The following is a 16,163-nucleotide window of genomic DNA, read 5'->3' as shown; positions in this document are numbered from 1 at the left end:
ATGGGACCCGAGGAAAGTTTCAAGGAGTGTGCTCAGAAATGGAGAGATCTAGCTGGAAGAGTCAAACCCTCCTTAGCTGACAGAGAATTGGTCGATATATTTATGAGTACGCTGACTGGTCCTTTCTATAGTCATTTGCTAGGAAGTTCATCATTTGGATTCACTGAACTCATACTGATTGGGGAACGTGTCGAGAGTGGTATTCGAAGTGGTAAGATTCAAATGGCTACATCCTAAGGTACTACAAAGAAGCATTCCAATGGGAGGTCAGATTCCAATGCTGTGTATGGGCAGAAAAGGATAAGCCATGATCAATCTATTGGGGCAGTTATGAGCTCCACACCGACGCATCAAAAAGGTCGTCAAAACAAACAAGATACACCCAGACATCAATTCACAAAGATCAATATGTCGCTAGCTCAAGCCTTACAACATCTGCAAAAGGCAAATTTGATCACTCTGAGGGATCCTCCTAAGAATCCTAACACCTCTGCTCCTAGTTACAAGCCCAACGCGAGGTGCGCATATCATTCTAACAGTCCTGGACATGACACAGAGAATTGTTGGCCGTTGAAGAATAAGATCCAAGATATGATCGACGCTGGTGAAATTGAGTTCAACCCTCTTGCAACTCCTAATGTGATCACTGCTCCCATGCCTAATCACAACAAGATTGCTAATGTTGTGGATGGCTAGAAAGATAGACTTTTAGATCATTAGATTTACTTTCATTTGCAATTTCTTTCCTGTTTGTTTAAACATTTGACTTATGATAGACATTATTTGCTTTAATAATCATCATTAGTGCATTGCATATGTTTGTCTTGAATAAATTATTTCGCTATCACTCATTTTTAATTATGTCTTTACTTTGCATGTGTTTTGTGATATTCAACTCCTGCTAAGCCGTAAGCCTTTAAAGGGAGGATGACGAAAACAATACCGTAACCTCATACAGTATGCTTTTGAGTGGACTATGCTGACGATGTACAGGAATTGTTTCAATTCCTTAACAGTGGAGATATAAGGATGTTAATCCCTCGTCAACCCCTTTGAGCCTAAGAAGTAGAAATTTCTTTCTTGTACTAATTAAAACCCTTGATCATAACCTGGGGCAGGGTAGTTCTCAGTTAATTTGGTCGTGCAGTCTATTTTAAGAGAATCATTCAGTACACCTTTCAACAAAGGTTTCAACTACAAGCATTCATCCGCACACATCAAAAAAGTGTTGGAGATGTCAATCAAAAGCCAGTGATGGTTCATCAATCAATAAGCAAGGCAATCAGTATCTTTCAAAAAGAAAAAAATGAAAAAACATATATACAAAGAAAAGCCTGCTAAGTCAAAAATCAAAAAGATGACTTAGGCAAAAATCAAGGCATCCTGCTGACTGTAAGCTCAAAATAGACAGTTCAGGCAAAAGTTAGGGATATCAAAAAGATGAAAAGAGAAGTCAATAAATTCCTGAACAACACAATGTTGTGACTACCAAAAGGAAGAAGTGACTACCGTCTCGAAAGTTCTCTTTGCTTATGAACCACCATCATTATCAAAAGTGCAAATCCAAAAGTCTCTTGGATCCTGAATGCATCAGTTGAATTAACTGAGCATAGGATTGAAGATCATCTCGAAGAGGGGTGGGTACAATCAAATTTTGAGCCTTTATCTTTTGTTTCTTAAACCGTGAACCGAGCCACGTTACAACCCTTAAAAGTCCTAATTGAAGCCTGGTTAGTTCGAAAGCATACTGTCGCTAAAAAGGTATCCTGACTCCTTAAGATTTGCCATAAATGCTGAGTTGATATCCTGTTTTTACAAGCATCACATTTTTATAAACATCACACTTTTACATCTCCTGTTTTTTATGTTCTTCAAAAACTCAAGACAAACGTATGCATTGCATCTCATGAATTCATTATTAAACAAATTGTGCAACATAATTTCAAATGTTAGCAACAGAAAGAATTTGCACAGGGTACAACTAATGACTGAAAGTTATCCCGACAGACAATATTACTCCAAGAAGCAATGTCTCCTATGTATACAAGGGGCATGACACGTTTTTCCCAATCAATCTGGGGCAATCAAGTCAAGATTCCAAGAATCTCTCAAAAAGCCAAACAGTCAGGGGCATCATCCTAAGTGTACGATTACTAGGGGCATGTCACTTACAATATACACTTCATAAGGTCCTCGCAAGGTGAATCTCTTCAAGTTCCTACTAGCTGAGGGCAAAGTACACAAGGCATGTTCAACTCTTTGATCAATATTTTTGGTGTTTTCCAATCAAAAAGAATCCAGGAATGGTAGTTACTATAGTACTGGGGGCAATGTTCAGGGCATCCATGCCTTCCTGACTTCACAGGATCATATCCCCACATAGCAATCCTCAAGAAGATATCTTCAAATGCTCTCGTCCCGACAAAGACATAGCTCCTCAACAGAGTTCACATCTTTGACATTGTCTGTTCCCCGACCTGCTTCTCTGCTCCAAACATGGTTTGTTAATATCTCTAATCCCCAGTCAGGGTATATCAAGTTACTGATCATCCCCAAGCAGAAATCATAAATCCCCAGCTGTGTATCTTCAAAACAAAATCAGGCATCAGAGTCGCAACGACCTAGAGATTTATTTTCTCAATCAAGATACTTCAAAATAGCATAACTCATGTTCATACATCATATATCATAGTTAATTCATAACATACATACGTCTCATGACATATGCATAACACTCTCATTCATTTCAAAAAATTTACAATGCATGCATCACGACATTGCATAAAACTAATGTTTCTTTTGCAGTCTGCTTAATTCTGGCACTCATTCAAGACAGAGATTTAGTTCTGACACCTAATTTTGGATATCTTCCAAAGATGGTTCAGATATAATCAAGACGAAGATTTAATTCTGATACTTAATTTTGGATTTCTTCCAAAGATAGCTCAGAAATAATCAAGACAAAGATTTAATTCTGATACTTAATTTTGGGTTTCCTCCAGAGATAGTTCAAGAAATAATCAAGACGAAGATTTAATTCTGATACTTAATTTTGGATTTCTTCCAAAGATAGCTCAGAAATAATCAAGACAAAGATTTAATTCTGATACTTAATTTTGGGTTTCCTCCAGAGATAGTTCAAGAAATAATCAAGACGAAGATTTAATTCTGATACTTAATTTTAGATTTCCTCCAAAGATAGTTCAGAAATAATCAAAACGAAGATTTAATTCTGATACTTAGTTCCGGGTATTCTCCAGAGATAGTTTAGAGATAATCAAGACGAAAATTTAATTCTGATACTTAGTTCCGGGTATTCTCCAGAGATAGTTCAGAAATAATCACCCTTCCCAAGTCTAATTCAGTTACTACGAACGGTGCTGACACGATCAATCTCCAACAAACATTTCTCAACATACTAAGCTCAGATTCAACCTAACACACGGTTTTCCAGACATCTACGGATGCAAATTGGATACAGTCTAACGCACGACTCATCCTTCGAGCCTAACGCACGGTTTTCCAAACATCATCTGCTGATGCAAACTAAATTCAGACTAACGCATGACTCAATCTATTCTCCAGAAATGATCTAATGTACGACGTATTCTGGTTCTCAATTCTATCAAGCTGGATGGCATCTTTAAGCCCATCCCCATCATACACCTGGATGGCATCTTCAAACCCATCTTCGACAAAGGTCCCTACTTCAGCAAGGGCAAATTTCTGGGTATTCTAGTGTTCAATCCTCTTCTACCTTCAGATTCCGACTGGCGCACAAACCACTCTACATCTTCAGATATAAGAAAATTGAACAGGGGCAGCTGTCATACCCCAAAATTTGCCCACACTACTTCTCCTATCCAAGTTCAAATCAAGATACAAAGTTCAAAGACACCCTCTCCTAAACAAGGCTCAGAGAATTAGGGTTTTGTTGTTCTGAAGGAAAATCAATGAACCAAAGGCTCCAATGCATCTCATATGGTTTATGATGTTTCAAACTACCTCCATGACAAAGTTCAGGTCTCAATTCAAAAGATTGATCATTCAAATATTCAGAAAGTCAACAGTCGACTGGGTTGACCTAAAAGTCAACTGTGGGCAAAGTAAAGTCAAAACTCCTGATTTTTTGTCAACATCCTCATATTGAAGTATCATTCACCATTTGATCAAGAATTGATCATGGTTCATCAAGAGAAGAACAGAAATCAACAATTCCAAAAGTTTCTAAATTAGGGTTTTTATAGGAGAAAGTCAACTGAACTTTGACCAGCCATAACTCCTACATGGAACGTCAGAAATTTTCCATCCAAAGCTCATTTTGAAGGAAATTGAATTCTCTACAAATTTGTCTCTCACATGCCAAGTCTAAAAATTCTCCATTTGAGAGATATGGACCAAAACATTATAGGTCCTTTTCAAAAGTCAACAAGAAGTCATTTTTTCAAAAGAACACACAAGGAGCATGGAAAATCATTTTGAAACGAGACCAAATACACTGGTTAGACGACCCTTCAAGGTTTCTAAAAAGTCCTAGAACTCCTCCATATCTTAAAAATCGAGGGAGATATTCCTTGTCAAAGTTGGTCGATTTTAGGAGGAAAATGTGAAATAAAAAGGCTTCAAAATGAATTTCTTTGCAAAGGGGCCCAATATTTTATGACCCAATATTGGTATACAAGTCATCTAGAAAGATCCATTCTCTATGCCATGAATTATTGATGATTAATTTATTTTATATGAATTTTTATTCATTAAAAAGTCAATATTAATCAAATATTTTGAAAGAAAATAGAAAAGATTGATTTTATTTTGGTTCTAATCAAACTAAATCAACATTTAAGTGCTATTATTAATATAATTTCGTGCAAGACATTATTGAAGAAAAAAGATTGAAATTGGGGCAAGTTTAGAAACTTTGAATTCAAAGTTCAAACAAATTTCAATCAAGATTCAATTTTGGATTCAAAGGGATTTGATGTGTTTTTGTTACCCTAATCTGGCCTACTATATATACTCAGCAACTTCAGACAATAAGGGGAGTTTTTTGGATGAAAAATCTGAGCCAAGGAGGACCAAAACCGAGCTCATATAATTCAAAGAAAATTGAAAGTTGTTCTTGGAATTGAAGATCGATTGAAGAAGTTTTGGGGATCCAAGCACATTCCTGGAACATCACTGAGTGATTTACGATCATCATCAAGCCCAGACACGTTACCAATCTGCCATAATAAGCCACGGTTTGTTCTTCTTTTCCACCTTTCGATTCCGATATTTCATGAAGCATAAATACAATTTGAGTCTATAATATTGTTATACGTGTTGCATTGAGTGTTCCTGAATGATTACTTTGATGTTTGCGGTCGTATGTTGCAACCCGCCATTGATGTATTTTTAGGGTTTCAGAATAGGGACTTTTGGTATAGGTGGAATTACCGTTGATTATAGACATGGCCGAATTTGTATTGATGAGATAAATTCATCTACAGTTTCACCTTGTATTTTTGTTGCTTGTATGAGTTTTTGAGTTTGCAGGGACTTATGGTGACGCACAGAAACCGTGGGTATAGCCCCTGAGAAAAAAAGTCAAATGAAGAAGATGATACAGTCTGGGCGCGAAGGTTGTTTTGAAATCTGGGATTGATCGTTTTATAATATATTATGTTATGCGTTCATCTTGTTAACAGTTAGCTAAACATGGCCCAGTGGTGAAGCAGCGCGTACTAAAGGGTTCGTATGCAAGGGCAGGGGTTCGATCCCTGCCTCTTGCGTTTTGTTCTTTATTTTTCCATGGGTAACATTACTTGCAGATCCAGTGTGTCAGAGCTTCGCACGCGTATGACGCTCCTTCCATGTTCCAGCCGTCAAGATCACATCAGCTTCAGATCCTACGCCTTCAATCATGCAAGCGCATCATACACCCCAGGGAAGCACCACACAGAATCAATCTCGCTAAGTTTCCTATTTCTTTTTGTTTTTCTTATTTATTTAATTCAGTCTTATCATTTAAATATTTATTATTATTACTATTTTATTTATTTTTGTATACAAATTCTTTTTTCTCTAAACAACAAAAACTTTTCTTACTCATTAATTAAAATCAAGTTTTTATTTTCATTAAATATTTAACTTGAATTAGAATAATTAGGTAATTAACTTAATTTAGTTATTTAGTTAGGTTAATATTTTCATTAATTGATTAAATGGATTATTAGGTTAGATAATTTAATCGAAAACCTATTGGCGCCGATTTAATTAATTAGGTTGATAAAATAATTAATTAAATTGAATTTATTTATTCTATTAATCACGGTTAACTTACGCCCGAATCAGGGTTTACGAGAATTTGCCCTACACTAAAAATATTTCTTTTTTCTGTGCCTTTCTTTTTAGGGTTGACTTTTCGAATGCTTTCCGACTATGCGTCTGGTCAGGATCCGAAGCTAAGTATTTAATTTAATTATAATTTTAAAGTCTATTTTGTTTCCTTTTATTTTAGGGTTTACCCTTTAAATATGAATTCTGCATACACTCACATCTATTTTCTGCCTCTTTGCCATTCTCCAGGGTAATCTCGAGGCTACCTCCGACTGTCAACCATATCAGGTCAAATTTAAAGCTAAGTGTCTAGTTATTTATTTTAATTTCTTTTATCCTTTTATTTTTGGTTAGGGTTAGTTATGTTTGCTTCTGAATCGATAATGCACTCACCCTACTATTGCTTCTTATTTTTCCCACCTTTCAGGGTTTGCCAAATGCCAAAGCTTCGAATAGTCGGTAACCCTAAACCCTGATCTTAATTATTACTTGTGTTAGACCTATAGTATTATTATCCCGCTGGTTTCATTTTCCCTTTTCCCCCACTGGTTTCTCTTTCCCTTCCCCGTATTGCTTTAATTATATTTATTTATTGACTGCTGTGGTTAGTAATTCTAGGGAGTGCAAACTTGTAATTAACCTAGAATAACTAATTATAAGATAAATATTTGAATCAAATCACGTAATTGTTGCACACACGCACACTTTTGGGGTAACCTCTTTGTTGCCTGTTGCCTGTTGCCTTGTGTTTTTGCAGAATAGCCATGTCCCTCGAATACGAGGATACCTCAGCCATGTTGCCTCGGTAAATACAAAGGTCATAAAGTCCCTAAATGTTGCTGCCTTCGATACACCTATATGACCTCGACCCTCGGAAGTTGCCTACGAAAGGCTGATGTATCCTCTGGTTGCCTACGAAAAGGATATTATGGTTCTTCCCTTAGACTACCTGCCTCCCTATGGCATGGGACAGTCTTATGGCGAACGAACTCTCGATGACCCTTCAACCTCCAAATGAAAGGCTTCCTGCCCTTTTATGGCATGGATAGACCCTTTCACCCCTGAAAGGCTAAAAAGAACATTTTTCATCTAACTAGGTAATTGCCCTTAATTGCTTTGCCTTGCTCTAAAAATATTTTTCATATTCTTTCTCATAAATCTTCAAAAATGGCCACGCTCATTTACGAGCTAAAGTCCATATACTTTTCTTCTACATTTCTGAAAACAAAGAGCAAAGCAATTAAGAGCCCATGGAAAACCATGGATGCAAAGGGTGCCTTACACCTTCCCTTTGCATAATTACCCCCCGGACCCTGTTTTTATTTAAAAGGTTTTTCCTGTACTTTTAGCCTTTCCGATATTTGGATAAAATAAAACTCGGTGGCAACTCTTGCTATCTGCACATTTTGATAAAGTCAGTTCACCGTATTACAGCTGCAAAGAAGACAAAGGAAAGCATGTCATGGTATCTGGACTCTGGGTGCTCTAGACACATGACGGGTAGAAGGTCTATGTTCTAAGACCTAGTGCTTAAATCTGCTGGAGAAGTTAAGTTTGGAGGAGATCATAAGGGAAAAATAATTGGCTCAGGAACCATAAGTACTGGTAATTCTCCTTCTATAATTAATGTTCTTCTGGTAGATGGATTAGCTCATAACTTGTTGTCTATAAGTCAATTAAGCGACAATGGTTATGACATAATCTTCAATCAAAAGTCTTGCAAGGCTATAAGTCAGAAGGATGGCTCAGTCCTATTTACAAGCAAGAGAAAGAACAACATTTACAAGATTGATCTTCATGATCTTAAGAATCATAAGGTAACTTGTCTTATGTTTGTTAGTGAAGAGTAATGGGTCTGGCACAGAATATTAGGCCATGCTAGTTTGAGAAAGATTTCTCAGATTAACAAACTAAATCTGGTCAGAGGACTTCCTAATCTGAAATATAAATCAGATGCTCTTTGGGAAGCATGTCAGAAGGGCAAGTTCTCCAAACCTGCATTCAAGTCTAAGAATGTTGTTTCTTCCTCTAGGCCGCTAGAACTTCTGCACATTGATCTGTTTGGCCCAGTCAAAACAACATCTGTCAGAGGGAAGAAATATGGATTAGTCATCATAGATGATTATAATCGCTGGACATGGGTAAAGTTCTTAAAACACAAGGATGAGTCTCATTCTGTGTTCTTTGAATTCTGCACTCAGATTCAATATGAGAAGGAGTGCAAAATAATAAAGGTCAGAAGTGATCATGGTGGTGAATTTGAGAACAGATTCTTTGAGGAGTTCTTCAAAGAAAATGGTATTGCCCATGATTTCTCTTGCCCTAGAACTCCACAGCAAAATGGAGTTGTAGAGCGAAAGAATAGGACTCTACAAGAAATGGCCAGAATCATGATCAATGAAACCAATATGGCTAAGCATTTCTGGGCAGAAGCAATAAACACTGCATGTTATATTCATAATAGAATCTCTATAAGACTTATTCTTAATAAGACTCCTTATGAATTATGGAAGAACAGAAAGCCCAACATTTCATATTTTCATCCTTTTGGATGTGTTTGTTTCATTTTGTATACTAAAGATCATCTTGGTAAGTTTGATTTTAAGGCACAGAAATGTTTCCTTCTTGGATATTCTGAATGCTCTAAAGGCTACAGAGTATACAATACTGAAACATTGGTTGTTGAAGAATCAATCAATATCAGATTTGATGATAAGCTTGGTCTTGAAAAGCCAAAGCAGTTTGAGAATTTTGCAGATTTAGATATTGATATATCAGAAGCTGAAGAACCAAGAAGCAAAATTTCATAAGCTAAAGATCTCAGAAGCAAAGGATCAGAAGATCAAGTTGCTGCATCTTTAGAGAATCTCAGAATTTCTGAAGAGCCAACAGTCAGAAGATCTTCTAGACTCACCTCTACTCACTCAGAAGATGTCATTCTTGGAAAGAAGGATGATCCAATCAGAACAAGATCTTTTCTAAAGAATCAAAGTCAGAATCTTTGATCAAAATCAGAAGATGAGAAGTTCTACCTTTCATCAGAAGCAAAACCAATGTAAAACAGCGGTCACCAAGCGCCTTCTGATGGTGAGCACGTGTTCACTCTATAGGTAAAAGCGTGCGTGCAACTGATGGGATGCCTCCCTAGGTAACTGTGCGAATCATTTCAAATATAACATTCTCTTACCTAACGTCACTCATCATTTAATGCATTTGATTTCAATTGATTCTGTAACTGTTCATTCTCATAATTTCATTGCATTCCTTTTCAAATCCGCCTCTATATATTCATTTCAAATCATAACGTTTATCTTTTTCGCTCTCATTCTCTCTCTTCTTGCATGCATTTCTGCAACTTGTTTGCCATTTTCTCTAACCCTGAACACAAACCCAAAAAGAAAATCAGTAATCTCAGTTGTGCTCAAATGGATGCTTCTTCATCACAACTCATTGGTTCATCTTCTCAGCAACGTCAACAAGCAAAAGAACAACAGATTGTTCCGGTAATCACTTGCTCGATTCCTAGGAAGGATTTAGAAGTGATCTATGAATTAATGGTTGATTTCGACAGTCTTGAAGAACATGAGTTTCATCTCAAGGATAACATGCTCTTTCAAGGGTGGACTTCATTATTCTCTGAGTTATGTGGATCGGTCTATCCAGAACTGGTAAAAGAGTTTTGGGTTCATGCTGTCATAGCCCCCAAAGCGCTTATATCTTTTGTTCATGGAAGAATTGTCGTCATCACTAAGAACATTCTGAGAATGATGTTCGATTTGAGAAACCCTGAAGGTGTCTTTGAATCTAATCAAAGAACGGATTGGGATGCTGTTCTAACTGAACTTTACACAGATGTGAAGAAAACAAAAGATGTCAAAGATATGAAGGACCTTTACAAAGTCTGGACCAATAAGATTCTTCTAGGGTGTTTCTATCACAGAAAAGCAACTCATTCTCCAAACTTTGTCAACAAAGAGCAGCAATACATCTTATACTGAATTGGTACTCATAAGAAGGTTGATATCATTTATATCATTTTCAATCATATGTGGCATGTTGTAAAGGATTCCAGAAATGCGTTCAGAACGAAGAAAAGAAATATTATTTCTTTTGGAAGAATCATTTCCAATCTTCTGGTTTATACCAAGACTATTGAAGACTTGGAAGCTCAAGGAATCGTCAGGGATCTTGTTACTACTACAGGAAGTTTCTTGAATGCCAACACCTTGAGAAAGATGAATCTTATTCGAGCTATTATAAATATTCCCCAACCTCTCCCTGGAGCAAGAAGCAGAAGAAGCCTTGTTCTTGCTGAGTTTGAAACATTTTTCACAAATGAGCTGCCAGAAGTTAAGGTTCAATATCTTAACACTCTCAGGGAAGGTGGTACCCAAGATGCTCTGGCTAAAGTCAGTCGTAAGAAAGCCTCTACTTCCAGGCCTGCAGTCTCAGAAGATGTTTCAGAAGTTGCTCCAGAAGTTATTGTCAACAAAGAAAGAATGACAAAACGCAAGTTTGATCGTCCTTCTGCCATCAAGGAGAAGGAAATTCAAGAAGAAGCTGCTGCAGAAGGTAATGAGAATGTTGCTGTGGAAGAAGCTGTAGTTGAAGAAAATCAAGAAGTTTTAGTTGAAGATGAGAATATAGAACAAGAAGCTGCTGAGAAAAAGAAGAAGAAGAAGAAAAGGAAGTCGAAGAAAGAAAACAAAGCAGATGATGAGAAGGAAGTTGAAAAGAAGAAGAGGAAGAAAAATAAAAAGAAAAAGGAAGTTGTTGTTGAAGAAGAAGAATTTCTAGAAGCTGTGAATCAGCAAGTAGAAGAGGTGTTTCAAGAAGAACTGAATAAGGAAGAGCAACTGAAGGAAACTGCCAGAAAGAGAGAAATTGCTCTAGGCAAGGTAAAATCTGTCTATGAGAAGAAGAAAAGAAAAAGGCTTGAAGATGATTTTGAAGGGTCTCAGAAGATATCCAAAGGTATACATATCTCTGAACCTATCTCTGTCTCTGTTTTAAATTCAGAACCTGTACCAACAGAAGTTCCGGTTACCCCTCAACCAGAAAATCAACTAGAAACAGCCCCAGCAGAATCACCCCAACCCACCAATGTTCTTACCCCTCCTTCTTCACCCATAACCAACACTGGTTCTGACCAACCCCTTCAAACCCTTTTTCCTCCTCACTCAAATATCTCCACTTCTCAACCTCCTCCTCATGCTAACTTTGAACCCATTATGACCCCCTCTCAAAATAATCCCATTGATAACCTTGTCTCAAACATTTCACCTGAATCAGAATCTAAAAGTTCTGGTTCTTTAGAACAACTATTCTGTTACTGCAACTACACACCTAAGCCCCGTCCTGAACCTGAGCTTGTGGTGTTAGAAGAAGTAGAATCTCATCTCTCTCTTGATAGAGAACCTCAACCCTACTTCTTTCTGAACCCAGACTCTGCTATCACCAGACTCAAATCCCGCCGGGAATTTTCTGTTGGTGTAAGTTTTGAAATATTAAACATGAGATTGCAGACAGATTTAGAGACTTTGAAGGCAGCACATCTCTGGAGGATGTTCAGAAGAAAGATGAACTATGAGTTCTGGAAGCTTCAGAAGATGTGTAAAGTAGAAGCTCCTGGTCATCTTGGATTCCTAAGATCCTATGAAGAGTTCTGGCATAGTCCTCTTGGAGGCAGGTATTGCTTTGAAGAAAAAGCCTTTGTTGATGAACTTGCAGAAGTTCTTGAAGCTAAACAAGAAGCACATTCTTGGGAGATTGTTGTATGGAAGCCTCAGTATTCGGTTCTGATTGGAGATTTCCAGTGGTTGTTCAACTGGCTAAGGGAGAATCCTTCTGAGAAGGCACCAAACATGCACTATGCCAAAAACGTGTTTTAATAGCACTTTTTTTACTTTTAATAGCGCTTTTAAGCGCTATTAAAGCCCCCGCTATTATTGGTATAAAACCTTTAATAGCACTTTTTAAGCGCTATTGAAAGAATAGTAAAAAATAGCGCAACCCAAAAAACGCTATGACAAGATATTTTTTTAATAGGATTTAATAGCGTTTTTCTTTAAAGCGCTATTATAGGCCAAGTATCTTTAATAGCCTTCTTTCAAAAAAGCGCTATTAAAACACGTTTTTATTATTGGTTAAGCAATATATATATATATATATATATATATATATATATATATATATATATATATATATATATATATATATATATATATATATATATATATATATATATATATATATATATATATATATATATATATATATATATAACATGCCTTTCATAATGAAACTTTAGGTATTGGTTAAGCTGCTTCAACTCATGCTTGCATTATAAAATAACGCTATTAAATTGAAGTACCATACACAGAAAATAGGAAAAGTTTCATATATGGCATTTATTTGACAAACACAAAATCAATAACTATTGATATTTCTATACATTTAAAAGTTCAACCAATACACAGAAAAGAAGAAAAATAAGTTTCACTTAAGAGAAAAACACTAATATATATATATATATATATATATATATATATATATATATATATATATATATATATATATATATATATATATATATTGAGATGAAGACTTGGGTATTGTTTTTATTAATACTTAATCTCAAAGTTGGATAAGACTTGTAAAATATTATTCTATTCTATACCGATTTAGAGATGAGGACTACTCTATAGAACTAATCTAAACATTGAAATTCACATAATGCACAATAGTTATTAGTTATTATATATAAAAGACTATACAAAAAAAAAGTTAATATTAATGAATGATGGAAATTTGAAATGTTATCATGTGTAATTTAAGACATCCATTCCTTCAATGACAATTGCCGACTAAGCTTATCAACATGAATTTACAGATAAAACAAATCAGAAAAAAAACAGAACATGTTATTATACCACACACCCTTAATTATTTTATGGAAGATGTTAACATCATCATTATTTCATATATTTGGATAGTCATGAGTTTTAATCATTCCTATAACTAAAATGAGATCCTCTGATGTTAGTCATAAAACATCGGCATTCTCGCTTGTTTGACAACCAGTGACACTATCAACTAAATAATCACAAACCTTGTATTCCTACATTGCTATTAACCTTTGTTGGATCTTTTGAAGCTGCCTTTACCTTGTAGGAAATCACACACGAGTGATAGAGTCGTTGAGCAGGGAAGACTTAGTAGTTGCCCAGGACGTCATCAAGAGCTGTGATTGAAAAACATTGAAATGCAATAGAAGACACAAGTTTAGGAAAATATGTGATTGAAGATTATCCGCTTCTCTCTTTTTCTGTAGAGGAACCATGAAATATATGAATATAAAAGTAATTTGTTGGACATAAAACAAAAACATTTTTTTGATCTAAATAGTTTTTGGACATACATACATCTCTTTTGTGCAGTAGCAGGGCCACTTTTGCATAGTCTTTTTCTTGTTGGCTTTGATGCAAATGGCCTAGACACTGCAAATGGCCTAAACAATTAATCATAACTGATCCAAGTTTTGTTTCAGCAAGAACTGCACCAATAGAGCATAACTTCTTTTATGGTAAAGTTTCCCAAAATAGATAAACCAATGTTATAGCATAACTGCACCATCTTTTTGTTCATGCTAGAATCAGTCGCCTATTTGTCATAAACAACAACAAAAAAAGTCATCCACTTCAAATCTAGAATGCATTTTCTGATGGTATGAACATGTGATAGACCCTCTGCGTTGGCTAAGGTTGAGAAACCTATGGAGACATTTGTTTCATTAGCATGATGTGGCTAATGGGGGATCAGACAGGGTAATTGGCAGTGGAGACCGTAGTGGTAACAATAATCAGTATTTGTTATGAATTGTATTGGAAAGTTTTTAGAATTGTGATCCTAAATATAAACAACATACGAATGCATTAGCTTTCCATTTTTAGCCCTATAGAGAATCATGAAATATAGCTTGCCTCTAATAATGTGAGGTATTATCCATATAAATACCTAAATGTTGCTCTTAGCTGACTTTGGCTCAATGGTACAACATGACTAATTGAATAAATGTAGCTAGTACATACCATTAGATCCTACCACTATCAATTATGTACAAACAGAGAACCTAGGGATGCACCCTTCCTAAAATCCTACCTACTAGGACCATTTTTAAAATTTAAAGTTCAATTTTAAACAATTAAATAAATTGATAAAAGGATCAACCCACTTGTTAACCCAACAATTTAAAAAAAAATTGAAAAACTCAACAAGACCAAGCATGTAAATATTCTTAATAAAATAGGTATAGTAGTAAAAGCATAGAACATTCCTCGGTACTGCAAATACAAGGCAAAAAACTCTCTGTCAAACTCTGGGACCATATATACTTTCTTCAATTAATATTACAACTACCATTATAATCCACAACAACAGAAGCAATCATTTGATAAAATGAAAAATGGACTTGTACTTTTATCATGCCTTGGACCATATCCATTGGATAAGCTCCAGACAGAGCAATTATTCCAGCACATGCTCCAGCTCCAAGATGTAAAACAGGGGTAAGTTGAGCATCCTCTATAGAAACTACATGGGGTATACTTAGACAACTGGAAAATATTTACTAAATTTCAACTTAATTAAAAAAATGTTAAATGATATATTAGTATGTGCTGACAACTAAAGTTAATAAACATAGGAGAATAGAAGGGGCAGAATTTACCGGCTCCTCAAGTCTCATAAGATCCTTTTTCTTTGGTTTTGAAACTATTGGACACTACCAAACATATAACAATAGCTTGTACATAACAAAACTAAAAGAAGGTATCTGATTTACTTTTAAAACAGAAACATAAAACCTAGATGGCAGAATCTAGATTTCTCAAACTTCAAAGCAATCAATAAAATGGGAGATATAGGGTTTAAAGTTTAAAAATGTGTTATAAATTCCAATTATCTTCAACACTTACCACAAAGGTATATGAGCATGATGGATTGTGTTATAAACCTAGAAAAAAAGAGAATTGTATGAAAACCTAGCAGATCTCAAATGAAAATCAATAAATTAAAAGATATTAGTAGAAGAAGAACCATAAGGAGAAATACAAATAACAATGAAGGTCGAGAAATGCGAACAAAGAGGATGATGAGTAATCCATGTCCAACAGTGAGAATTAGATCCTCCAAAGTTTCTCATGGGTCAACCTCACGCTTAATTTCTATTTATTGAAAAACCCTAATTAGAGAAAACTTGTGAATTTCAAATACTAATTTCAATTGGGATTTAAGACAGTAGAAAGACTTACTGGTCCGATAAAGTGTCAAGGCGAACGAAACTCATAGTTGTGGTGTGGAAGCAGTTGAGTTTATATGTATCGGATATCGCGGAGGTAGATTTGTCGAGAAACATTGATCTCTTTATGTCCCGGCAGAGAAGGTCAAAGATTTCGGATAGAAGGTTAGGACAAGTGATGATTGATTTGAATTCCTAATCCTAGATTTGAGGACAAGAATGAAATTGATCGTCAAGGATGAGGGTGAGATTATGAGTTGATAAAGTGAAGCTGATAAAGTTAGATGGTTGAGTCACAGGAAAAAAAATAGTGCGTATTTTTTAATATATATTATTTAATAGGAAAAAATATCATTTAGAAGTATTTTTGGTAACAATAAAATGAAAATTACTGCAAGCCTGGATCGAACTCGCGAACTTACGACTGTGCACCTTTTTTCTACTTATATGGAAAACTTTATAATAGCGCTTTATAAGAAAGCGCTATCATAGGGATACCCCTTTATTAGCACTTTACATAAAAGTGCTATTAAATTTCTACGTTATT

The 16,163-nt window shown here is 35.5% G+C and overlaps 1 protein-coding gene across 25 annotated transcripts; it reads right to left on the bottom strand.

Moving 5' to 3' along the window:
- Positions 1 to 12,920: 12,920 nt before the first annotated feature.
- On the bottom strand, positions 12,921 to 15,901 carry LOC131620300 (uncharacterized). 25 transcript variants are annotated; one of them, XM_058891323.1, is made up of 6 exons: positions 15,630 to 15,901; positions 15,415 to 15,559; positions 15,294 to 15,331; positions 14,795 to 14,910; positions 13,743 to 13,817; positions 12,921 to 13,645 (listed from the first exon to the last, which is right to left on the bottom strand). In XM_058891323.1, the coding sequence occupies exons 2-6, from the start codon at positions 15,480 to 15,482 to the stop codon at positions 13,496 to 13,498; spliced, it is 447 nt and encodes a 148-aa protein (XP_058747306.1). In that variant the 5' UTR covers positions 15,483 to 15,559; positions 15,630 to 15,901; the 3' UTR covers positions 12,921 to 13,495. The 25 variants fall into 25 exon arrangements, 13 of the variants coding, with proteins under 13 accessions (XP_058747306.1, XP_058747305.1, XP_058747307.1 ...); XM_058891322.1 differs by having other exon boundaries at positions 15,415 to 15,542; XM_058891324.1 differs by having other exon boundaries at positions 15,430 to 15,542.
- Positions 15,902 to 16,163: the final 262 nt, after the last annotated feature.

This window comes from Vicia villosa, linkage group LG7 (genome assembly GCF_029867415.1).
Source record: "Vicia villosa cultivar HV-30 ecotype Madison, WI linkage group LG7, Vvil1.0, whole genome shotgun sequence".
Classification (NCBI taxonomy): Eukaryota; Viridiplantae; Streptophyta; class Magnoliopsida; order Fabales; family Fabaceae; genus Vicia; species Vicia villosa.
The sequence above is the reverse complement of the archived record's forward strand: the minus strand, read 5'-3'. Positions and strand labels throughout refer to the sequence as shown.

Excerpts from the sequence above, each read along its gene's own strand:
- LOC131620300 (XM_058891321.1), bottom strand. The coding sequence starts at position 15,733 with ATGTTTCTCGACAAATCTACCTCCGCGATATCCGATACATATAAACTC. Across the intron at positions 13,818-14,794 it reads TGGTCCAAGGCATGATAAAA|TGTCTAGGCCATTTGCATCA; the intron begins GTACAAGTCCAT and ends GGCCATTTGCAG. Across the intron at positions 13,646-13,742 it reads TGCTACTGCACAAAAGAGAT|AAAAAGAGAGAAGCGGATAA; the intron begins GTATGTATGTCC and ends GTTCCTCTACAG.